The sequence below is a fragment of the Paramormyrops kingsleyae genome, chromosome 4 (assembly GCF_048594095.1).
Source record: "Paramormyrops kingsleyae isolate MSU_618 chromosome 4, PKINGS_0.4, whole genome shotgun sequence".
In the NCBI taxonomy this organism is placed as follows: domain Eukaryota; kingdom Metazoa; phylum Chordata; class Actinopteri; order Osteoglossiformes; family Mormyridae; genus Paramormyrops; species Paramormyrops kingsleyae.
Window position 1 is genome coordinate 21695116 of NC_132800.1, and position 25198 is coordinate 21720313.

The 25198-nt window shown below is 46.9% G+C and overlaps 1 protein-coding gene across 1 annotated transcript in view; it reads right to left on the reverse strand.

Annotated features, from left to right (window-relative positions):
- Nucleotides 1-78: 78 nt before the first annotated feature.
- LOC111840183 (double-stranded RNA-specific editase B2-like) overlaps nucleotides 79-25198 on the reverse strand; it is a 78035-nt gene continuing 52915 nt past the window's right edge. The window contains exons 4-10 of the mRNA XM_023804730.2: nucleotides 18442-18556; nucleotides 14364-14532; nucleotides 13691-13839; nucleotides 12201-12369; nucleotides 8253-8434; nucleotides 4568-4749; nucleotides 79-3869 (exon numbers count right to left, since the gene is read on the reverse strand). Of these exons, the coding sequence (XP_023660498.2) occupies nucleotides 3693-3869; nucleotides 4568-4749; nucleotides 8253-8434; nucleotides 12201-12369; nucleotides 13691-13839; nucleotides 14364-14532; nucleotides 18442-18556 (1143 nt within the window). The 3' untranslated portion in view covers nucleotides 79-3692. The remainder of the gene's footprint in view (nucleotides 3870-4567; nucleotides 4750-8252; nucleotides 8435-12200; nucleotides 12370-13690; nucleotides 13840-14363; nucleotides 14533-18441; nucleotides 18557-25198) is intronic.

Below are 25198 nucleotides of genomic sequence, written 5' to 3' on the forward strand. Positions count from 1 at the left end.
CTGTTTGCTCTGGATGGATGTTCTGCTCACATGTCTGTTTTAGTGCAAATGATCAACGCAGGCAGAAATCGGCAGGCATTCACTAAATTCACAATTTTTATTTACTAGGACAAAAAAAAAAACAATTGATAATGTACAGAAGTTCACTATACATATTTTACATCTGTATTCTTTTTTTATGTCTTATAAACAAATGCTAGGAACACAGCTCTGATTAGACCGTTCAAATGTAATTATTTACACATATATTACTTTCATGCACAAAGCATGAGGGGCTGCTTGCTGTAACCAGGCTGGATCAGACAAAGTCACTTGTGATTCGGGGTTTCAGTGCAGTGGAATCCGGTGTCATCCTGGTGAAGTTTCATCACCGCGCACTATTATCTGCATGGTGTCCAAATACAAGAACGGGAACGGAAATCCGGAACGGATTCCAGCGTAGTGGGTGACATGAAAACTGGTTTGGTGCCAAGTGGAAAGATCCACATTATATACATGAATTTCTGAGGCAAGTTCACCTTGAAACACAAGTGGTTTTCTGTACTCATTCTCAGAATAAATCTCCTAGACATGTGATTTGGTGATTGTTTTTCCCGCACGAAATGAATGGCCTTTCATGGCTGAATTCGGAGAGCTGCACTCTCGGGGTAAGTTACACGTTTACCTGCGTTTTAAGACAGAGTGAGGATGACACTTCAAAGTTGAACAAATATGTCTGTTCTCAGCTAGTCAAGTGACACCTGTGACACTCGTCTTTTTCCTTAAAAAATGCCAGTGGAAGATTTTTTCGTGGCACATTAGTTTAGTTATTTATTAGGCTGGATGCTTGATAAACCACCTTTAGGGACCTGACCTTATCCTCATGGTAAAAGACTAAGTTGCCTCTTGGGCAGATGGGTTGCTTTGTGGATCTAAGCCAGGGGTGGGCAATCTTATCCAGAAAGGGCCATTGGATATGCAGGTTTTCGCTGCAACTCCCTAATTAGGTCACTAAATTCGACTGATTGGCTGAAGAGTCCTCACACCTGGGTTTGAACAGCTGACCTACAGGTTATCCCAAAAACCTGCATAGACACTGGCCCTTTGCGGATACGATTGCCCACCCCTGATTTAAGCACTTGTCTGAGTGCAGATGTAATTTCTGACCACTAGATGTCACTGTCCCTTAAGATACAAAATTATAAACCCAACATAAACCCTACTCCTGTTTGAGCAATATCTACCACTGACATGGCTGAGGTGCCTTAAATATGCTTTTGTGGATCCTAATAAAGAGAAAAGTTTATGAGTAAAAGCTTCCATGTTAAATATGTAAAGCTTCAAACTTGTCAAAGTTGTCATAGAAAACTTGGGATAGATGTTTGATTATAACAATGACGATGATGGCATGGTGGTGCAGTGGTTAGCACTGTGCCCTTACACCTCTTGGAACAGGGTTCAAGTCTTTGCCATATTTCCACATGTATGGAATTTGCATTATCTCCCCTCCCCCAATCCAAAAACATGCTGAGGTTCACTGGAGTTGCCAAATTGCCCATAGGTGTGTGAGTGCATTCTGACATGGGTCGACACCCCATCCTGGGTTGTTCCCCGCCTTGTGTCCATAGGCTCTGAACCTCCTGTGACCCTGAACAGGACAAGTGGTTACAGAAGATGGATGGATGAAGATGATGAATATTGAAATAACTGGGAATGCCAGGGAATGTTTGTTTACTATAGAGATAGCGGTTTAACTGAGACAATATTTGGAGACTATCTCTGTAGTACACAAACATTCCCAGACATTACCAGTTGTCTTTCAGTGATTTGTACTATTACAGAGACGGTGACACTTCTCTTTTAGCCGACCCCATCTTGCTCTCCAAGACGCGCTTAGCTTTTAGCTTTGGTCGTGAATTCTGACGACTCCCAAAGCCTCTCGCAGCGACCTGCCTGGGCCGCCTGGCTGAGCCCAGACGTCAGGCCCACTGGCACTAAATGTTAAACACACACCAGTCTGAGGCTTCTGGTGGAAAAGTAATCTCGCTCACAAGTTTAAGGTGGGGATGGGGGGTGGCAGTACTGCCCATGTATCACAACACTGCTCCCGCCGTCGAGACTGTTTGTAATTAAAATTTTCATATACTTTTATAGGCTTTGCTAACGGTAATTGCAAAATGGCTGCCTCCATCTGGCAGTGCCTACTGTGGGCCAGCTCGCGGGTTATGCCCGGGGCAAAGCTGTTACAGGTCATGTAATACCCATTATCTGCACGCTAAAGAGTCACTCGCTTCGCCTGACACTGGGTGTTTTATAAGCTCCATGCTTAAGGAGACCCACTCATCTTTTAGAGGCGAAGCGGCGCGGGGGGCGGGGGGGCCGTGAATAACGGCCATCCCAAGAGTGCTCTCTGCTAAAGAAACATGGTGTACCACAGAAAGGCGATGACGGCAGATGATGTGGCTCGACTTTCGGGGGCACTGAATGGCGCCATTAATGCACCGGGTTGATGTGATTTTATACTCTTGGGTTTTGTTCTGGATACAAGGCCGGTGCAAAATTTGTTTCCTTGGTGCAAAGATCTGCCCCTATTTTCTGAGTGAGACTGGGGCGGGGAGCAGTGAGGGGAAAATTGAATGTCAGAATGTCACATTTCATGCCACTTGGCTGACTGAGCACAGCTTTAGTCTACCTGCACTAAGTAGTTCAGTGCAATAATAGTGTACTAATCAGTGTTATTTCAGTGTCAGCTTGTCTCACAATGCCTGTTTGTGTCTACTGTTTCCTGTCAGTATTAGCCTGTATCACAATGCCTCTATGTGTTATTTCATTTCATTGTTAGCCTGTCTCACAATGCCTCTATATGTCAGTTCATTTCAGTGTTAGCCTGTCTCACAATGCATCTATGTGTCATTTCATTTCAGTGTTAGCCTGTCTCACAATGCATCTATGTGTCATTTCATTTCAGTGTTAGCCTGTCTCACAATGCATCTATGTGTCATTTCATTTGTGTTAGCCTGTCTCACAATGCGTCTGTCACTTTATTTCAGTGTTAGCCTGTCTCACAATGTGTCTATGTGCCATTTCATTTCAGTGTTAGCCTGTCTCACAATGCATTGTCATTTCATTTCAGTATTTCATTTCATGCAGTGTGTCATTTCATTTCAGTATTAGCCTGTCTCACAATGCATCTATGTGTCATTTCATTTCAGTATTAGCCTGTCTCACAATGCCTCTATGTGTCAGTTCATTTCAGTGTTAGCCTGTCTCACAATGCATCTATGTGTCATTTCATTTCAGTGTTAGCCTGTCTCACAATGCCTCTATGTGCCATTTCATTTCAGTGTTAGCCTGTCTCACAATGCCTCTATGTGCCATTTCATTTCAGTGTTAGCCTGTCTGACAATGCCTCTATGTGTCATTTCATTTCAGTGTTAGCCTGTCTCATAAAGCCTCTAATGCCATTTCATTTCAGTGTTAGCCTGTCTCACAATGTCCCCGTCTCCACCATCTCATTTCAGAGTTTCTCTGCAGCCCATATTCTGTGCAGTTTGCTTGGTTGGCGCTGGGTTTTCTTTCTAATTGCGGGTAATTGTCACGCATCTTAGCTCATACTTCACCAGCCCATGGGAGACTGGACTGGCAGCGGTGTAGGAGAAGTAGGGGGGGGTTGGCTGAATGTAAACCTTCACCCCCCCCCCCCCCATCCATGCTCACACGCACACCAGGAAGTGGTCCTGCTCCGGGGGCTTCCGTACCCAAGTCCCGAGGCCAGCCTCATGCAGGACCCTGAACCACCTCTGCTTGACCTTCTGGTAGAGGCCTGCCCTCTGCTTAGCCTCTCCATACACCAGCGGCTCCGTCGTTCCGCCTGCTCCAGGTCCAGGCAGCTGCAAGGAGCGGGGACAGAGTGCAGCCGACGAGCTATCAACGACTAAATACACAGCAGAGCAAGAAAACGGCAGACCTGCGTGATCTCCCCTCCCCCCAGCTGCGATTTGAATTTCATCAGCAAATTAACAGCCTATCTGCCTTAGCACATTTCCCTCATAGCAACGAAGAAGGTAAATGGGTAAAGGAATGGAAAATGATTAGCATCTTTAATCTGGTGTGCGGTGCAGGGCGAAGGGAGTGTTTTTTCTGTGGGAAACGGCTTTTCGGCGGGCGTCATCACAAAGCGGGAATGGCTGGCGACCGCGGGGATCTGCGGCCCGCACCGTATGTTTCCATTATGCAAATTAAAGCACACTGTTCTCCAGCTAAGAAAATAAACTCTAATAATAGGCTTCAAAGCAGCCAGAGATTAAGATGTAAGACGCGAAAGGCCCGCAAGTCACTAGAAATGAGTTGACCTGCTATTTTTCTGTAAAATACTTGGTGTAGTGATCCCTGTGGCTGGGGGTGTATCGTACGAGCACTGGGGGGGGGGGGGGGGGGTGATTAGGATGACTGATTTTATTGTTTCGACTCAAAGTTCTGTAAAGGCTGAGTGCTGCATTCTGCCGAGCTCTGCTGGGTTTGGTGCTCCAGGACCTGAGGGCTGGGCCGGGCATGGCCAGCTCAGGTGGCATCAACCCAGTGATCTCACCTTGTGGAGCAACCTCGCCCAGCGGGAGAAGAGGGCCCGTTTACAGATCCGAGAGGGGGCCCCCGAGGGGGCCCTGGTGCCCCTGGAGGCATTCAGCACCTCCGGCTGGGTGTCGCCGATCGTCCAGTTCAGGCTGGAACTGGGAGGCTTCCCCGGCTGCCGGGGGGGGCTGCGGCCAAGACCTGCGAGACGTGATTATGTCAGCTTGACTAATTGTTAGCGGACGTTAATATCCAAAGCTCGCTAAAGGCTAATAAGAAGGCTAATACCAAGCAGTGGTTGAGATTTCATGGTAAGTGTGACACAATCTCTGACAGCACCTGAGCCACGTCGCCACCTGCTGTCTTGACATTCGTTATTCTGGGAGCATCATTTGATTTCTATGCACGAGTGGCACAGTTTGGTTAAAATTGACTTAATTTCTACTGTGGTTGTTTTTACCTCATTCAAAAATGTGTGATTACGGACGACTGGGCAATTTTAATCTGTCTAATGCTGCTTTTTAAATAGTCTTCATCAGGATGATAATTAAATTTTAATCGCGATTATCTTGCCATGCAATTACTCGTATCTCCAGTTGAGCACGCGTCACCCCTGACGGAGTGCGCTTTGATTGCGGAGGCCGCTGGCAGACACCCCGGCCGCATCTGCGTCTGAGGTCATGTGCAGTGACCAAACTCCCACCTCTGCTGCAAGGGGGCCTAATGTCCACAAAAATTGCTCTGAATTTTAAAAAAATTTTCATTCAGATAGCTAGGGTCACGCTGGGCATTTCAATGGCGGTGAGAGTACAATGTAAGTATACCTGTGCTGATACGTACAGTGCAAGTGTGCCTATGCTAATACGTACAGTGTAAGTGTGCCTATGTTAATACGTACAGTGTAAGTGTGCCTATGCTAATACGTACAGTGTAAGTGTGCCTATGCTAATACGTACAGTGTAAGTGTGCCTATGCTAATACGTACAGTGTAAGTGTGCCTATGTTAATACGTACAGTGTAAGTGTGCCTATGCTAATACGTACAGTGTAAGTGTGCCTATGTTAATACGTACAGTGTAAGTGTGCCTATGCTAATACGTACAGTGTAAGTGTGCCTATGTTAATACGTACAGTGTAAGTGTGCCTATGCTAATACGTACAGTGTAAGTGTGCCTATGCTAATACGTACAGTGTAAGTGTGCCTATGTTAATACGTACAGTGTAAGTGTGCCTATGCTAATACGTACAGTGTAAGTGTGCCTATGTTAATACGTACAGTGTACATATATATAAGCTGATACGCACAGTTTAAGCATACCTGTGCTAATACGTACAGTGTAAGTGTGCCTATGTTAATACGTACAGTGTAAGTGTGCCTATGCTAATACGTACAGTGTAAGTGTGCCTATGTTAATACGTACAGTGTAAGTGTGCCTATGCTAATACGTACAGTGTAAGTGTGCCTATGTTAATACGTACAGTGTAAGTGTGCCTATGCTAATACGTACAGTGTAAGTGTGCCTATGTTAATACGTACAGTGTACATATATATAAGCTGATACGCACAGTTTAAGCATACCTGTGCTAATACGTATAGTGTAAGTGTGCCTATGTTAATACGTACAGTGTAAGTGTGCCTATGCTAATACGTACAGTGTAAGTGTGCCTATGCTAATATGTACAGTGTAAGTGTGCCTATGTTAATACGTACAGTGTAAGTGTGCCTATGCTAATACGTACAGTGTACATATATATAAGCTGATACGCACAGTTTAAGTATACCTGTGCTAATACGTACAGTGTAAGTGTGCCTATGTTAATACGTACAGTGTAAGTGTGCCTATGCTGATACGTACAGTGTAAGTGTGCCTATGTTAATACGTACAGTGTAAGTGTGCCTATGTTAATACGTACAGTGTAAGTGTGCCTATGCTAATACGTACAGTGTACATATATATAAGCTGATACGCACAGTTTAAGTATACCTGTGCTAATACGTACAGTGTAAGTGTGCCTATGTTAATACGTACAGTGTAAGTGTGCCTATGCTAATACGTACAGTGTAAGTGTGCCTATGCTAATATGTACAGTGTAAGTGTGCCTATGTTAATACGTACAGTGTAAGTGTGCCTATGCTAATACGTACAGTGTACATATATATAAGCTGATACGCACAGTTTAAGTATACCTGTGCTAATACGTACAGTGTAAGTGTGCCTATGTTAATACGTACAGTGTAAGTGTGCCTATGCTGATACGTACAGTGTAAGTGTGCCTATGTTAATACGTACAGTGTAAGTGTGCCTATGTTAATACGTACAGTGTAAGTGTGCCTATGCTAATACGTACAGTGTACATATATATAAGCTGATACGCACAGTTTAAGTATACCTGTGCTAATACGTACAGTGTAAGTGTGCCTATGTTAATACGTACAGTGTAAGTGTGCCTATGCTGATACGTACAGTGTAAGTGTGCCTATGTTAATACGTACAGTGTAAGTGTGCCTATGTTAATACGTACAGTGTAAGTGTGCCTATGCTAATACGTACAGTGTACATATATATAAGCTGATACGCACAGTTTAAGTATACCTGTGCTAATACGTACAGTGTAAGTGTGCCTATGTTAATACGTACAGTGTAAGTGTGCCTATGCTAATACGTACAGTGTAAGTGTGCCTATGCTAATATGTACAGTGTAAGTGTGCCTATGTTAATACGTACAGTGTAAGTGTGCCTATGCTAATACGTACAGTGTACATATATATAAGCTGATACGCACAGTTTAAGTATACCTGTGCTAATACGTACAGTGTAAGTGTGCTTATGCTTAAACGCACATTGTACATATACATATGCTGATACATACAGTGCAGGTGTACTTATGCTGAGACGTACAGTGCAAGTGTACTTATGCTGAGACGTACAGTGCAAGTGTACTTATGCTGACACGTACAGTGTAAGTCTACCTATGCTAATACGTACAGTGTACGTGTGCCTATTCTAATACGTACTGTGTATGTGTATGCTGATATGTACAGTGTATGTATGCTGATATGTACAATGCAACTGTACCTATACTGATATGTATAGTGTAAGAGTAAAAGAACTCATACTAACACAGCTGTAAATACGCTAATGTGAGCGTGTGGATGTGAGTATATATATGCTATTGAGAGGGCACATATGCTAATGTGAGTGGACAATGTATAAGCTGTTGTGAGTATATGTATACTAATGCACATGTTTGTATGCTAGTGTGAGGATATAAATGCTAGCACGAGTATACAATGTGAGTGTACTTGTGCTGATGTTTTCTCTAACCACAATCTTATTGCATTTGCATTTAGCAAACACATTTTTATTGGTCCTCTTTAACAACTAACATGGGATAAAATGGCTGAATAGTTGAATAATGGCTTTACTGCAGTATTTCCCAATCCGGTCCTTGGGGATACAGAGGCAGTCCACGTTTTTGCTCCTCCCAGTTCCCGAACAAAAACGTGCACTGTTTGGCAGGGAGTTCGGAGCAAGCAAAAGCATGGACTGGATGTGGATTCCCAAGGACCGGATTGGGAAGCACTGCTTTAGTGAAATGATTAAGTGCTGAGGCTGGAAACAAAAGTAATGTCAGCAGGGGTTGATAGCCATGGGGACTGAGGCTGGGCAAAGCAGGAGGCAGCGCGGGGAGCAGGTGACTCACAGCTGAGAAGGGGCCGGTGGCGTCGGTACGGGGCGGCCAGGGGACCGAGCCTCTCCTGCCGCTGAGCCGTAGCACGGGATAGGTGGCCCACGTGCAGTAGGCTGCCCACCGTCAGGCTGTGCAGGTACACTGGCTCCACCAGACGGGAGAGCAGCGCCCCCTGGAGGCCGAGAACATTCCACCTGTGGAGACAACCACGGCTCAGGGTATTTAGGCTGGCAGTCAAGGAGCTCTACTTTAAATTAAATGGATCTAGGTTCAACCTGCACAGGGAGCAGCACTTATACCCTTGAGAGGGTATTTATAGTTAAAAGCATCAAACATGTGCTGCATTCATCAGTAGGAGAAAAAAAAAATCCATCAAAGGGCCGTCCAGCTACTGAACTTACATACTACATTACCCAGGAACACTTGGGGCCATCTGCTTGCCAACTGCATTTTTGAGATAATCTAGACCAGGGGTCTCCAACTCCGGTCCTGGAGAGCTACTATCCAGTAGGTTTTCTATCCTACTTGGCTTCTGATGAGCCACACCTGCTCCTGGTATTTACCTGAGAACAGGTGTGGCTCATCAGAAGCCGGGTAGGATAGAAAACCTACTGGACGGTAGCTCCCCAGGACCGGAGTTGGAGACCCCTGATCTAGACGGTCAAACTCTATTGTGCGGAAAACCGATCATCTTGCCTTTGGCGAGTACCGTATCTTATCGGATAACATGCCTGATGTACCCCGAGTGGAGTTTTTGTAAGGCTACATGAAATCCTTAGTTTGTGTGTTGCTTAAACCTACGGTTTAGTTTTGCAGAACCTTTAAACAATGTTGTACCTACAATACAAAACATGTCGGTTTCTGATTTGTTTAATTAGCTATACAACATCCTATTTTATAGCCACTAAAACAGCTGACATTTATTCACATATTTCTATGGATTTAACCGTTTAAAGAAAAACAAATTAATTTGCATTTTTATAGTGCATTTTCACAACATTACACTGTCTCAAAGCTCTTTACATTATCCCTGCCCGAAGTCCCCAGAGAGCAAGGCAGAGGTGACAGTGGCAAGGAAGAGACCTTGGGAGGAGCCAGACTCAGAGGGGGAGCTCATCCTCCAGGGGTTGGCAGGGAGTCAAATGATAAAGATGGCAAAATCCTAATTTATAAAGCATAATTTTTAAGATGTGAGTTTAAACATAGAGGGCAGGCAGGTGATGGCAGGCAGGTGATGGCAGGAAGGTGCTGGCAGGCAGGTGCTGGCAGGCAGGTGATGGCAGGCAGGTGATGGCAGGCAGGTGCTTGTAGGCAGGTGCTGGCAGGCAGGTGCTGGCAGGCAGGTGCTGGCAGGCAGGTGCTGGCAGGCAGGCGATGGCAGGTAGGTGCTGGCAGGCAGGTGCTGGCAGGCAGGTGCTGGCAGGCAGGTGATAGCAGGCAGGCGATGGCAGGTAGGTGCTGGCAGGCAGGTGAGGGCAGGCGGGTGTTGGTAGGCGGGTGATGGCAGGCAGGTGCTGGCAGGCAGGTGCTGGCAGGCAGGTGATGGCAGGCAGGTGCTGGCAGGCAGGTGCTGGCAGGCAGGCGATGGCAGGTAGGTGCTGGCAGGCAGGTGAGGGCAGGCGGGTGTTGGTAGGCGGGTGATGGCAGGCGGGTGATGGCAGGCAGGCGATGGCAGGTAGGTGCTGGCAGGCAGGTGAAGGCAGGCGGGTGTTGGTAGGCGGGTGATGGCAGGCGGGTGATGGCAGGCTGGTGATGGCAGGCGGGTGATGGCAGGCAGGTGCTGGTAGGCAGGTGATGGCAGGCAGGTGATGGCAGGCAGGTGCTGGTAGGCAGGTGATGGCAGGCAGGTGATGGCAGGCAGGTGCTGGCAGGCAGGTGATGGCAGGCAGGTGATGGCAGGCAGGTGCTGGCAGGCAGGTGCTGGTAGGCAGGTGATGGCAGGAAGGTGATGGCAGGCAGGTGATGGTAGGCAGGTGATGGCAGACAGGCGCTGGCAGGAAGGTGCTGGCAGGCAGGTGATGGCAGGCAGGTGCTGGTAGGCAGGTGAGGGCAGGCAGGTGATGGCAGGCAGGTGCTGGTAGGCAGGTGCTGGTAGGCAGGTGAGAGCAGGCAGGTGATGGCAGGCAGGTGCTGGTAGGTAGGTGATGGCAGGCAGGTGCTGGCAGGCAGGTGATGGCAGGCAGGTGATGGCAGGCGGGTGATGGCAGGCGGGTGATGGCAGGCGGGTGCTGGTAGGCGGGTGATGGCAGGCAGGTGATGGCAGGCAGGTGCTGGCAGGCAGGTGCTGGCAGGCAGGTGATGGTAGGCAGGTGCTGGTAGGCAGGTGATGGCAGGCAGGTGATGGCAGGCAGGTGATGGCAGGCAGGTGCTGGCAGGCAGGTGATGGCAGGCAGGTTCTGGCAGGCAGGTGATGGTGCTGCTTCGGACGGCAGGACAAACGGTGGCACAGCAGCAGGACATGTTAAGTTCTGGTTTTAGGGCTACCATAGTTGAAACGCACTAGCTGCACCACCTGCCGCTGCTTGTCCGTCACAATAAGGGCTCTTTGAAGAGCTATGGCACCCTAAAAGCGGAACCCTGCTGTTCAGAGACGTGCGGCCACAGTTTGGGAAGCACACCCCTGCCCCCCAGTCTCCTAGGCTCAGCCCCAGCAGCATCTCGCTCATCGGTCGGGCTGCACGGTGCCGAGAATCACCATCCGGGCTATTAGCTTTAACGAAAACCAACACTACGACTACAACAAAACATTCTGCGAAACTGAAATAAAATAAGATACGAGAATAACATAAAAAAAACTACAACTGATTGAAATGATAAATATCACTTCTGAAACTAACAAATTAAATAAAGCAAACATAAAGCACTTTCTGTTGCCATTTCGTAATACAATTTAGCTGATGTGCTTGTCTTTAATGCCCATCAATAATACCTGGAACATGTTCTGCACATTTTGAAGACATTAGTACATACTCTGCACTGTGTATTCATGTAGGATTCTCTAAAATAGCTAGTATATCCCTAGAAATAGAATTACTAAAACTTTACCTGAAACTAAAATACATAAAAACTAAATTGAAATATATATTTAAAATACAAATAAAAATTAATAAAAAACACTTTTATAACTAACTAAAACTAATAAGAAAAAAATTAAAGTTTCCCTGTCACCAAACTCTGGGACAGGAAGGTTCCTAAGTGACACAAACCCCATGCGACACAAAGGCTGACGTGGTTTTCCAAACGTTGCACTTCCCCCAAGTTAATTAGACCAGGATTTTAGGACTTTCCCTTAGAATTATTGGGTTACTTCAATAAGATGAAGATTCTAAAAGCCTCCCAACTAGTTAAGAACACCATACTAACACCTCTGGTCCATATATGGCCCACAGACACCTTCCACACCCTGTCCTAATTCCCTCTGTCCCTCATAATAAGGCACTATTTAAACAGAGATCAGCTCTGACTAGTCTTTAATAAAAGGTAAATCCCTTAATAAAGCTAAACCTTTGATCAATACATTTTACAGCCTTTCCACTGCTGAAATGTCACTGAAAAGTCAAATCTTTTTCCAACAAAGAGCCATTTCACCCCCCCCCCCGGGAGGTGGGAGGTGGGAAAGCGGTCAGCATGTGTACTGAAAACATCGTTCATCCCTATGCCAACACGCAGAGAGACACTTGGTTAGTTTGGACAGTGTGCTGGATTTTTCCCTGGAATTTACTTAGAAAATTCCTTCCCCAGACAAAATGTCACATTCTACACATCCTGAAAATGTGCCCATGCTCTTTGATTAGAGGATTTACGGTAATTTTCAAAAGACGGTGTGGTCTCTCTTCCAGGATTCTGCATCTATATCCCAGGATTTGAAAGCCCACAGTCATCTGGTTACTAGTCAAGTTGCCTGCTCCTTGACCCCGTTCCACATCCGCACTGGCTCCACCCACCATCCTGCCTGCTTACCTTGCAATCTTGTCGGTGCACGACATGGTGGCTAGAGGTTCGCCCTGCAGGACCCCGTCCCACGTTTGGGCGGCCTGGCGGGAACGCCCGGGCAGCGTGCCCTCGCCGGACTCCACCTTTGTCCGCAGATGGGCACGGCACCTCCTCACCGGGCGCAGCTGCCGATGCGCTGCAGGCCGGGGATTGGATGACATGAAGAGACATGAACAGGAGCATCGTCCAATCAGAAACGCCAGGTGCAGCATTTCAGCCCTACAGTCTTGAGAAAAAGCACCATCCAAATGTCCCTCTACTGATCCCTGACAAATGGTTTTCCAGATTCAGTAAGCTGGGGATTTTAAATTAGATCTTCATTTTGCGTCGACATACGACATACGAGGCCGAAAATTTGTTCAATTGAAACACGTTAACTTTAAGGCTCAGGAACTAATATTTCTACATATTAGAATACACCTCTGGTGCTCTGTCTCCATCCTTAGGAGCCACGGGGTGCTAACAATGTCCGCGCAGAGAGAGTAGGCGAAATTAGTTCAATTAGTGCGGTAATTCATTCAGTCAAGTGCTCCGGTGTGCAGCTGGAAGGAAAGGCTGAGAGCACCAGCCCCCTGAGAATCGGGGTCGGACACCCCTGATTTAACAAATGCTCTTCGGAACTGAAAAGCTCTCATGTGTAAGCTAATGCAATGCTGTGGGGCGGAGCAGGAAGGGAATGAGGCTGTATAACCCAAAGTAAATGGGGTGGGTTGAACACCAAGCATGGACACCAAAGCCTGGTCACTAAGGTATACTGGGATGGAAGGTCACCTCATCTGCTTCAGGGTAAACAAACCCGAGGAGCTACATGCTGAAGCTTATTGGTAAAGCCCAGCTGGTTTAACATTTGGACTTCTGACCTGAAGGTTGTTAAGTTGTATCCCAGTGGGTATTGCTGCTGAAGCTCCGAGATAGGAATTCAGCCTGGATTTTTTGCACTACAGTATTCAGCTGTATCAATCGGTGAACGCGTATGCAGTTCTGAGCTGACTGTGCGGCCGAATGCGTCTCTAAAGTTAGGTCCCAAATGCTCTAGCGAGACTGAGAAGATCTCCGACGCCTCCTCGCCGATTCAAAGATGTGTTTAAAGTGTGACTGCCAGACAGGTAAAGCCCGGCTTTTACAAAACATCCTTATCCACAGACTTCGTGTTCCTTTTTCCCCAGGAAAAGATGCAGAAGGTGCCGTGCCGAAGATACGAGATCTGTCAAGATCTCGCTAACAAACACACAAAAAAAATGGGGACAACAAGAAAACAGAAATGACAAGAGCAGCTCAGTGAGTCGCAGAGAGCAAAGCGGCAACGGGGAACAGAGATGAGGACTGTTTCTGCTTTGTGAACGATGCAGCAAACACAGTATTCCCGTGTGACGGACCACCAGACTGAGGGGGTCTGGGGTTTCGCACTGAGAGTTGGCCCGGCGCCCCCCCCAACACACCCCCTGCGCCCTCCTTACGGTCCGCCGTGGTCTCATAGGGCGAGTTGAGCCGGGCATCGCCGCAGGGTGACGTGCTGATGTACATATGGAACATGACGCTTTCCCGGAGCCGGTACCCCTCCTGACGCCACATGAAGATCGATCTCTCCTTGTCCTCCTGTCGCTTGCTTTTTGCATACAAGAAAAACAGACAAGATAGAATGAGTACAGTGTTTATTTTATTTTATTCAAGCTGATTTTAACTAGATGTGATTCTTGCTTGTCCTGGGATGGATAACTGCATACTCTAAGGACCAGCAGCAGGGGGTGCAGTGGCTAAGAACACAGTCAGAAGTGGTAAAGCATTGCTGCTTCTCTCTGTCAGTCCTGCAAACTGTATAGTAAATATCTGCTGCAATTTCACCTGTAATCACCTGAAGGGCTGGATTTCCTCACTTAGGTAGGTTAATTAATATATCACATTGGATTCATTAACCTAACGTGGTAGTCTTAATTAAAGAATAATTAGGCCGTACAGAAATTGGTGAAAGACGAGGGTGTGTATGATAAGAGAGTGATTGACGTCCCCGTGCCTGGTGCCTCTTAATGAATTTTCTACCTGACACACCTTTGCTGAACTTTCAAAATGGAAATAAGAGTGATTTACATGGATGAGTAAAGGTAACGTGCTTCGGGAACACGTATGCCTTACCTGAGAAGGAGCTCTAGCTGCGAGTACAAGAATCGGAGAAACGCCCTCCGCGCGACTATTTCGGCGTGACAGTCGTTCACCACGAGCCCCTGGTCACTGATGTATTCACCGTTGAGGCACTTTGTGCCGGTCGCTATGGCTACCACTTGGGCCCGTCGGAGATCTAATCCTGAGAGGTACACGGGAGCGAAGACACCAAAAAAGCATTGTGGTGACATGCGGCGACAGAGTGAGGACCTTGTCTCATAGGTCTGGTGAATGAGTGGAGCCCCCTACTGTTCGCTTTCTGCACCAGAGTTGCCTATTAAAGGGGGCAGCAACATCCCAGCTCACTGGAACAGAACAAAAACAGAACAAAATCATGGACTGGCTACGGGGGGGGTACCTGAGACCTGAGTCGCGATTGAGGCAAAAGCCCCGGGACCAGTCTAAACCATAAACAATGAGTATGTCAGCTTTGTGTGCCTCAGCTCAGAGCAAGTGACTGACAGAAAGATTCACCAATCCTGAAGGAACACAAAAACCAGCTGGATTAGACCCAGGCTGGATAAAAGGTTCAGTATAAAAGGTTCAGTGGATGATTGCAGGCTCACAGGTCCGTCGCCAAGAACAACAATTTGCTCATAATCTGAGTAATACAGTGGTGAGGCGGGGGGGGGGACTCAATGAAGGCAGCATGCTCCTTGGTGTTTGCGAAGGCGGCTGTTTATAAGGGTGGTAATATCAGCAGGCACTGCAAACTGGGTTTGGGCTTATTTTTATTCACTGGACACTGGCTGCTCCCCGGGCGGCCGGCTGTGCTGCTCTTTTCAGCTGGTTTATTGGAGTCATTATTTGGACAGTGACTCAGCTCACCTGATATCTCAGGTGTCGGCCAGACATTAATTAAATTGTATTTCTGAAAGCTGGACCCTGTAGATTTGAGGCTTTTCAGGATCTAGCCCGCTGACCTCCGTCTGGCAGTGACATGGCACTAATGAAGACTAATGTTTTTATGAAGACACGCGGCCCTCAGAGAGGAACGGCGACTCAGTCCTTGTTAAATCTGCAGGGTAACTGGAAAAAAAAATGTGTGTAAATAATTGTTCCGCTGTAAAACTACAAACAGTGTAATATTTTATTACCGTAAAGGTTTAGGGAGAAAAATCCAATCTTTTGTTTACCCAAAGTCTCGTGGTTTAATGTTTAATTTACCCACTTGCTTCTCTTTGGTTTAAGCTGATTAACTATCTTAGGCGGGCTGGTCCAGGGTTCTGATATACTATCGGCAAGTAAGACACTCATATGAAAGAGGCCTTTTGTGGAGTCTGACTGGCATTAAAGGCCACAGCATGAGCGAAGCGAAGACCCACTTCTGCAGGATTTATTGCAAATCCTGTGGGACCAAGCATTGTTAAGCAAGTTCAATTCTAGTGAGGATTTCTATCTCCTCCCAGAACTCAATGTTCAGGAGTCTGTCACACCTTGCGGGGGGTTATGTACCCTATGATCTTTAATTTCTGCAGGCTCTGTCTGAGGGTTCTGCGCTGAGGTGAAAGGTGAGACCCTCTCATACCTTTCCTCTGATACCTTTCATTAGACACTCTCTCTAGGGACGTCTCACCCTGGATATTAACAAAGGACAATGGAAACCTCAGAAAAACAAGTAATCTGAAACACACGAATCAAAATTCTTTCTTATTGTGATTCCGTCCACTTTTCACATTCCGATTCTATTTCTGATTCCATTCAACTCGTCACATTCTTCTTCATGGCACTTGATGCCTTTTGATAATACAAAGGCTGCATTATGATAGGAGTCGGGACAGCGGCATTAGCCCTTTCGCGCGGTTCCGCGGCCCCGTAATGCACGTGTGCTTAACGAGGCCCCCTGCCTGTGGTCTGGATGAACTGCGTGACAGGCTGTGAGTAACGAGCCCCGAGTCGGGGCGTAGCGGCCGCGCACGCTGCTCCAGGAGACCCGCTAACACCATCCATCAGCGGGACTTTAGCAGGGTGCCAGTTCACAATGAGACTAACCCCCCCCCTCCCCAAGATGCAAGCCTGGGCCTGGAAGATTTATTCATTGCTGGGGCTCCGCTGAAAGCCATGCCAGTACCACCCCCCTGTTATTTCTCCAAGCAGTGATTTCCTTTCCGCGGCAAAGCCGTAAACAAAGGCGCCCCCTTCGATATTCCCTGCCCGTTTTATTCATCTGGCCGACAAATGGAACAGAAACTCCTTCCGTCGTCTCCTAAGTTGCTTGCTGAGGAGCAGGAGAAAATTTTCCACCCGATCCATCTATCTTCTAACCATTTATCCAGTGAGGTCACTGCGGGTGCCCGGTGCCCGGTGCCCGGTGCCCGTCCCAGACAACACGGGGCGCAAGGCGGGGGACACTCGGGACAGGATGCCAGCTGGAAACATTCCAGTTGTTTAATTCTGCGTGAAATTGAGATTATTCAGCTCTGGTGTGGGCCGATCCTTAAAAAACACAGAACCTGGATGTTCCAGATAGAGAACAGACAGGGGGAGCCTCGGACGCAGAGACCGAGGGGATTGGTCGACCTCTCAGGTCACTCTCAAAGGGAAAAGAGGCTCTCGGAAGTGCCACTGCGCTCTGCAACATCCCGATGCAGTATCAGACTCTCAAATGCAGTAAATGGTGGGGTCCGGGCACCCTACAGGAGGCAGAGGCTGGTATTCAGCAGAGCCGATGCTGATTAGAGGAGCCGAAAGCAGACTTCTGATTGGCTCACAAGATGAGGATAGGAAGTGAAGTGGAGGTCAGGTGTGAACGCCAGGCTGTGCCGGGGACCCAGGAGATATTCTGGAGAGAACAGAAGCCCTCTGTCTCCCCGCTGATTTGCTGCTGACGAGACCTGAGATGATGGCTCCCTGACCTCTCTGGGGGCTGTTTTATGACACTTTCATACTGTTAGGCATTGAACACAAACCAATTTATTGCTACATTTTGAAATATAAGGTGTTCAATTGTAAAGAATCAGACATTAAAACAGCAGCTAGACCAAAACACACATTTATGCCTGAACAAAACTGCCTATTTAACTGGAAATAACACGGTCTCTACCATCTATTACAGATTTGTATCTTAAAGTAGGCCTATTTCATTTTATGTACTTATATATTTAACTTATCTGTTTAATTCCATTTTATTGTGGATAAAGAGCTCAGCACAAGCACAGGCCCTTATCTCCCAGATGAATTATTTCCCATGATGCATCACTCCGTTTTGATTCCATCAGCAGCCACAGGAGCCTGGGGGGGGGGGGGGGCCCGTTCCTCAGAACCCCGCTTGCCGTCGAGTTCTGGCGCCCACCGCGTTCGCCGGCGGCCGCGCAGCTGGCTATGTGAAGATAACGCCCCCATTACCGAAACAAACAGACCAATCGGCGGCCGCCGGGGGGAACATCAGTAACTGGGTTAGATCAAGGCGGGCCTGGCCGGTTTGAAGACAGAGCGGACCCGTCAATTCTCTCTCTCAAAGGAGCGGGGAGGGGGGGGCGCCATCCAAAACCAAAACGATTCCAAAACATACGATAAGGCCATTCTCAAGGACACCGCCAAGCCGCATGGAAGTAAGACAAATCTCCCCAATTAGCAAGATTGCCCATGCCTGCGTTAAACTGCAAGGATTAACTTGCTCTCAAACCCAGGCTTGCATCAGTTATAGGGACGGCTAAACCCTGTTCCAGGCTGATATGGATACACCATAGTGCGTTCCAAAGTCGCTTCTCAAAGGCCTACACTCAATCCCGCCATTCACAATGCTACCTACCGACACAAGGCCTTGCAGCACTCATTCATATTTACGTTATGTCAAGGCCGCACAGAGAAATATTTACTCGTTCGACGCCCCAAGGTCAAAGGTCAGCGTTCAGAGGGAAGGCGTGCAGCAGGGGCAAACTTTTGCAGCTGTTTGCACCTTCGTGATTTTAAAAAGATCATTTAAACACATATTTATTAGGTATTGCGCCCTCTGTTAGCGGGAGGGGTGGGGGGAGGGGCGAGGGAGGGGACCCTAACCTGTCGGCCGCCCCTCTGGCTGTATGGAAAAGTGAATGAAATGAGCCCATACCTCTGGTCAGTACGATGCCTGCCAAGACTTTGCGAGGCGCATGCAAGGGGGTGCAGCTGCCTGCCAGCTCGCTGTATTTCTCTGCCACCAAGTGGAATATTGACTCGGCAAAGCCCTGCAAGACACAATCAGCCCTTTACTCCTCCGCTCCTCATCACACACTCACACCCCCACCCCCCCCCCCCACGGTCTGTCCGTGTTCGGCCCCTCCCATCCCCCCCCCCACCCCCTGCAGGATCATCTGCTCCCTTTACATCCACTTTATGAGCATTTCTATGTTCAAGACCAGGTGTGTCAAACTCCAGTCCTGGGGGGCCGGAGCCCTGCACATTTTTGGGTTTCCCCTCATTTAACACACCTGATTCAGCTCCTTGTGCTAATTACCACACGGCTCTTGAGCTGAATCGTTTGAGGTGGAACAGGGAAGGAACTAAGCTACACAGGGCTCCGGCCCACCAGGACTGCAGTTTGTGACCCTTGTTGTAGACAGAGCCACGCTTCTGATGCACACAGAGCTCTTAAATGGAAACAGTAAAAAGATAGCAGTACCTCTTCTACATCCTACTTATATGTATTGTCTGTTCCTACTCATTTGTCAGAATGCATCATTAATGTGTACTCCTGCGTACTCCGACTGTGAATCGCTGCTTGGAGCTCGGAACATAAGCACTTCACTCACTGTCTACGTTGCGCAAACTGTGATGCGATGATGAATCTGAATGTGAGTCAGGGTCTGGTCTCTCTAACGACTGGCATGGTACTGTCAGGTGACCATAAGGTGGGCCGAGGTTCCCCTACATCTCCAAGGCAACGACGCACACAGAGACCCAAGTGCCATCACTGTCTATGTGCTTGTATGAGTCTGTCTGAGAGAGAATTTCGCTCAGCTGCTCAGTGCTGTATTTGGGGCCGCGTTCGGTGTGGTGGGCCAAGACTTTTCGGCCAGGTGTCAGCTGCTGTCATTTGCTTTGTTTGGATGTCCGTTAAGTGGAAGGCAATTCGGCAGAGGTGGCATCTTCCCCGTCCTGTCGTGGGGGAAGGAGGAATGCCGCGTGATTGGTCACTCGCGGCGGAGCTGTGCCGCGTGATTGGTCACTCGCGGCGGAGCTGTGCCCGCGTGATTGGTCACTCGCGGCGGAGCTGTGCCGCGTGGTCACTCGCGGCTGAGCTGTGCCGTGTGATTGGTCACTCGCGGCGGAGCTGTGCCGTGTGATTGGTCACTCGCGGCATTGCTGTGTGTGCCCCTGCAGCTTATGTACATATTTGTTGTTCTGCTTTTTAATAATGCAGGGAAGGGGAAGAAAATGAAATTCAATCCACATACAGGTCAGACAGAGAATGACAACCTCCAGGGGTTAGAAACTTTGTGTTAATTTCTAAGGTTATTCTGTGTTCGTTGCCAAATTGCTTTTAAAGCCCTGAGTGTTTATTTCTAAAGTGACCCTGAACCCTACAGTGTTTATTTCTAAAGTGACTCTGACCCCCTCAGAGTCTATTTCTAAAGTGACTCCCACTCAGTGTTTATTTCTAAAGTGACTCTGAGCAATTCAGTATTTATTTCTTAAGTAACTCTGAACCCTTCAGTTTGAATGTGTGAAGGACCCTGAACCCATCAGTGTTTATTTTCTAAAGAGACTCTTAACCCCTTGTGTTCATTTCTACAATGACTCTGAACAATTCAGTGTTTATTTTCTAAAGAGACTCTGAACCCCTTGTGTTCATTTCTACAATGACTCTGAGCAATTCAGTGTTTATTTCTAAAGAGACTCTGAACCCCTTGTGCTCATTTCTACAATGACTCTGAACAATTCAGTGTTTATTTCTAAAGAGACTCTGAACCCCTTGTGTTCATTTCTACAATGACTCTGAACAATTCAGTGTTTCTTTCTAAAGAGACTCTGAACCCCTTGTGTTCATTTCTACAATGACTCTGAGCAATTCAGTGTTTATTTCTAAAGAGACTCTGAACCACTCTGTATTAATTTCTTAAGTGACTCTGAAAATAGGTGTTTATTGCTAAGGTAACCCTGGAGCTCCCAGACTTAATTTCTAGGGTAATGTTAGAAGCCAAACATCACAGGCAGCAGCTCTGCTTTCACAACAAAGTCAATATTTTGCTCAGATGCAAATGTCAGGTAGGATCTGTCCTTGGACAAACTCTGACCCGGAGTTAACGGGAATATTGCAGATGGAGTACAAACTGATCTGAGAAAAACACAGATGGGGCTTTCAAACATATTCTAGCCTGGCACAAGGGGCTATCTTCCAGCAGGACACAGCCACACCTGAATTAATTCCTCAGTTAATTCCTTCCTCCAACTGCATGTTTTTCATTAGTGGAACAGTGCAAGGTATTCACATTTTGAGAGGAAATCCTTAAACTTTATACACAATTGAATCCAGGATTCATTTAACAATATGCTCTGCTATTACGCACTAAATTTAATTTTCATTCTCTTATTTAATATGAATTAACTGCTTCCATAACACTGTGCTTTAAGTAGGGCTCATTGCTGAATTGAATGAAGATTTCTGCCATTATACAGACGGAAATGAGGGGCCATTGTAGATATGCAGACAATCTTCACACCATGGTAGAATGTATAAAAATACATAACAGCCCCTCCTGCAGGCAGCGGATAAAATGGCGCATGGCAAGATTTACTTCCAATTAACAGTATTTATTGTTCCTAGCGAGTAATGTGGCATTTGGGGCCTTGAGTTAACCGCTTCTCGGAAAGCTCCGGAAATGCAGTCGTGAGCCTCTGGCTGCGGCGGCGTTATCGCAGCTCACCAGCGCTGCAGGGCTGGCATGAAAACCAGGCCAGGTCACACGTCTCTTTGTAGGGGCGTTTAACGATTAATTCTCCGCGTTCTTAATAGTGCCCCTTCAGGGAATGAGTCTCTGATCTCTTCCCCCCACAACCCCCACCCCCTGGCAGAGTGAAGGGCTGGAAAGTGGTCAGTCCCATCGTTTTTCACGTTCGCAGAGTGAGATGGCCACCAGAGCTATGGCTGATCAGAACGAGCGAAGATCTGACAGGATAGATCATTCCCGCACAGGCGACCACGTCCTCCAGCCTCGTCTGATTGCAGAAGAACTCACCCAGTGGTTGAAAATCAGGAGTTTGGTCAGTTATTTATTAGCTGTTGCTGAAAATACTTAATCATTCCTGCAAGTAAATAATTAGTTAGGCCAGAATAACTCTGTCTTCTTGACATGTGAACTGCTGTAGGGATTTAGGACTGTGGACTAATTAGGGAGCTACAGAAGAGCTAAGTGCTATTGCAGGTACTGACATCAGTGTGGTAAAAAAAACATTAAAAAACAAAGTCTCATTTTGACAGTGGGATGACCCATCATACCCTCTTGCGAAATAACAAAGCCATGCGATTCTCTTGCTTAACCTCTGATCAGAGGGCCCTAATGATGTCTCAGACACTGTGAGACACATAGTACACAGAATACACGCTTTTTTCCTTCAAATAATCTGCGTGCAGAACACTGATACCTCTGTGTATTTTGACCAATCAGATGGTGGTGATGCAACTAGGTCGGTTAGGTCATGCTTTTGGCCCTGCTCTTACAATGGAAAACCGCCAGTTCTTAGCACGGTTCAGGTATGGCTCAGTTCTTGGAGGCAGTGGAAAAGCGCCATAAGGCAAGAAGTGTGACACGGTCCCCAACAAGAGCTTAGTGGTGATACCATGAACATTGGTGATACTGGGCTCATTAACTGGCACAATGATAAACCCGGTTGAACCCAGATAATGCCAGTTGTTGGATCAGAATTATCAGCGTTTTCTATCACCTAACTAATTTTGCATAGTCCTGCTCCAGTGCTGCTTACACATGTAACTGGGTATTCAGTAGAAACTTATCTCTAGTAGACCCTGTGACAGTATGTATGTTTGTAATGTGCTATTTGCCTCACATATACATCACTTTGGACAATAAAAAATACAGTGGTACCTCAGTTCTCGAACTCATTATAACTCGAGTTTCTTAAAAGTCAAACCAACCTAGAACTCGATCTGAATCTCAGAAGTCAAACCGTGAACGCCGACCGAAGATAACTTGTACACATGGGGAAATGAGTCACGTGGCACGTCTCTCAGCGGAAACAAAGGGTAACGCTTCAGTTTCAGCCTCGCATTCGCTGTGATAGCATCGTGCATGTTTACACTAGCTGAATACATATATTTAGACAGTAAAAATACATTTAGACAATGATAGACAGTAACAGTAATTATTATAATAAAAAACATTTTAAAATAAAGATTTCTTATTAATTATTTTAGTATTAATAATAAACCATTAATACATTTAATTATAATAATATTGTCGTGCCGAGCGGGGACAGAACGGAGACAAAAGGCGCAGATGTCAGGGTATCGGGGAATACGGGGTTTAATTACAGGTAAGGCAGGCAAAACGCAGACGGACAATACAATGACCGGACTGGGGAAATAAACTGAAATGCGGACTAAATACAGAGGACTAATGACAACAACCAGAAACAGCTGATCACATGGGGATTCCGCATGGGGTTAACGAGGGGGCGTGGCACACGGAAGGAGCGGACGATTGGGGCAGGACACATTTATCTTCTTACTTTAAAAATTACTGTTTTGATAAATGTGCTTAGATGTGTTTAGTACAGTATATGCTCTTCTTGTTTTATACGGTTCATTTAAACAGTGTTTAAATGCTAAAAAAAAAAAACATATTTCGATATAATTTTTTGGGGCGGGGAACCAATTAATTGGTTTTCCATTATTTCTTATGAGGAAAATTCGATCAGAACTCGAACTTTTTAGGATTCGATCCGGAGTTCTGAACGGATTAAGTTCGAGTTCTGAGGTACCACTGTAAATGTAAATACACGTTCTTTCAGGGTTTTAGTTTTGCTATTTCCATCCACCTCTAGAAAGTGTGCAGGTCTCAGACAGTAATTTTATACTCCGCTGGACCTGGACGCTGGTATGAATCATATTTTCAAAGTCTTCCCAGGCAACAGCTGCCTCTTCAGCCATGATACATCTCTAAAAACCATCAGAAGCACAAGAGCCACTGCCTCAGTCTGGCGTCGCCTCTGACCGCCGTAGCACGTCACTCCTGGAGTCTCAGTGGACAGGACATCTGGCTATGCAACGGGAGCGGAGTGGAACCTATCCTCCGTCTCCCAGAATGCCGTTTGGCAGGTAATGAGACTAATGCGTCATTAACAGTGCTGACTGCATGTTTATTTCTGAAGATCTGCAAGTCACTGAGCAAATGAGCCATATTTCTCTTTATTAGTCCAACTTCTTAGTTGTTTGACTGAAAGATGACTCACATGTTGGAATAATGTACTGAATGTAGCACATTTTACATCTGACATCACTTCCTGTTCACATAACCCTAGAGATTTTATTTCTATTGGCTGGAGTGCGGCCATTCTCCTGTACTGCTTTCCTCTTGTGCAGATGAGCATTATTACTGCACTTGGAATAATTTATGGCAAGACATTGAGTAAACGTTTATGTAGTACAGGGTCACGGTGAGCCTGGAGCCACGCCCAGGAAGCACAGGACATGAGGCGGGGGACACCCTGCATGGGATGCCAGTCCAATTAATCTAACTGCATGTTTTTGGATAGCCGGAGAAAGATGGAGTAGCCTGAGGAAACTGGTGCAAATCCAGGGAGAACATACAAAATCCACAGACAGGGAATCGAACCCAAAACCTGGAGGTTCGAGAATCCATGGAGGCGCCATCCTAAAAGTGAGCGTACACTGCAGAAATTTTACGGCAAATATATGACTATCCCTGTGTTATTTTTGCTCTGTTGACAGAACTTAATGCAAATGAGATGTAAGGATTAACGGTTTGTATCACTTATAAATGTAATCTGCTCCCATGCAAGCTGACAAGCTGTTAATGATTAAATCTTGCACATCACATGCACAGATTCCTGGGACGCAGTGATGAAGAACGCCGACTCCCAACCGCCCATCCATGATTCATTCCGCCTTGCGAGAGCGCATCGCTCTTTCTGCCCGGTGCCGTCACCGCCACTCGATTACGGGGTGTGTTTCGGGCCGAGGACAGATTCGGGAGTGCCGTGTGACGGCAGGAAGCAAGCGAGAGTGTGCTCGGTGGGAAAATCAATCAGGCACTCCGCGTGGCAGCCGACGCACGCCGAGGATTCCCTGTGTGCAGCTGGCGCTCCGAGACGATCCACCGGCAATCCGCGCCATCGGCCATTGTTCCCCCAGCTTAACAGAGCTTTATCGGGAAGGCTATTCTGGCTAAGACTCAGAAAAGAGCCACAGGAATGGGAATCTGTGAGTGCGGCTGGATTTAAGGAAACAGTGTGAATGAAAGACATCAGAAGGCAGCAGAAGAAATGAGCACAGGAAGATGAAAAGGGCAGGTTTGAGTAAAGGGTGTCAATGTCTTGGTGTGTATTCTGGCTAAGAGACAAAACAGCAATCAGGTTTGTATTAAAGGTAATTGGAGACAGATGAATGGATGGACCCGTCACCCACCTGGGAACATCTACGCCCCCACCGTCATATTTTAAAATTTTGCTGATATGACTAGATGTCACAGTAAATTACTGACACAGCCCTTTGACAACACCAAGAGGAAACTTCTTCAATTTTGACCCCTATACACAAAGAACACAGTGACACCATGGACCCACGAGAGCTAATCGGACATTAGCCAGATTCACTGTGTGCTAAAAATCTCAGGATGGCATGATTCTGA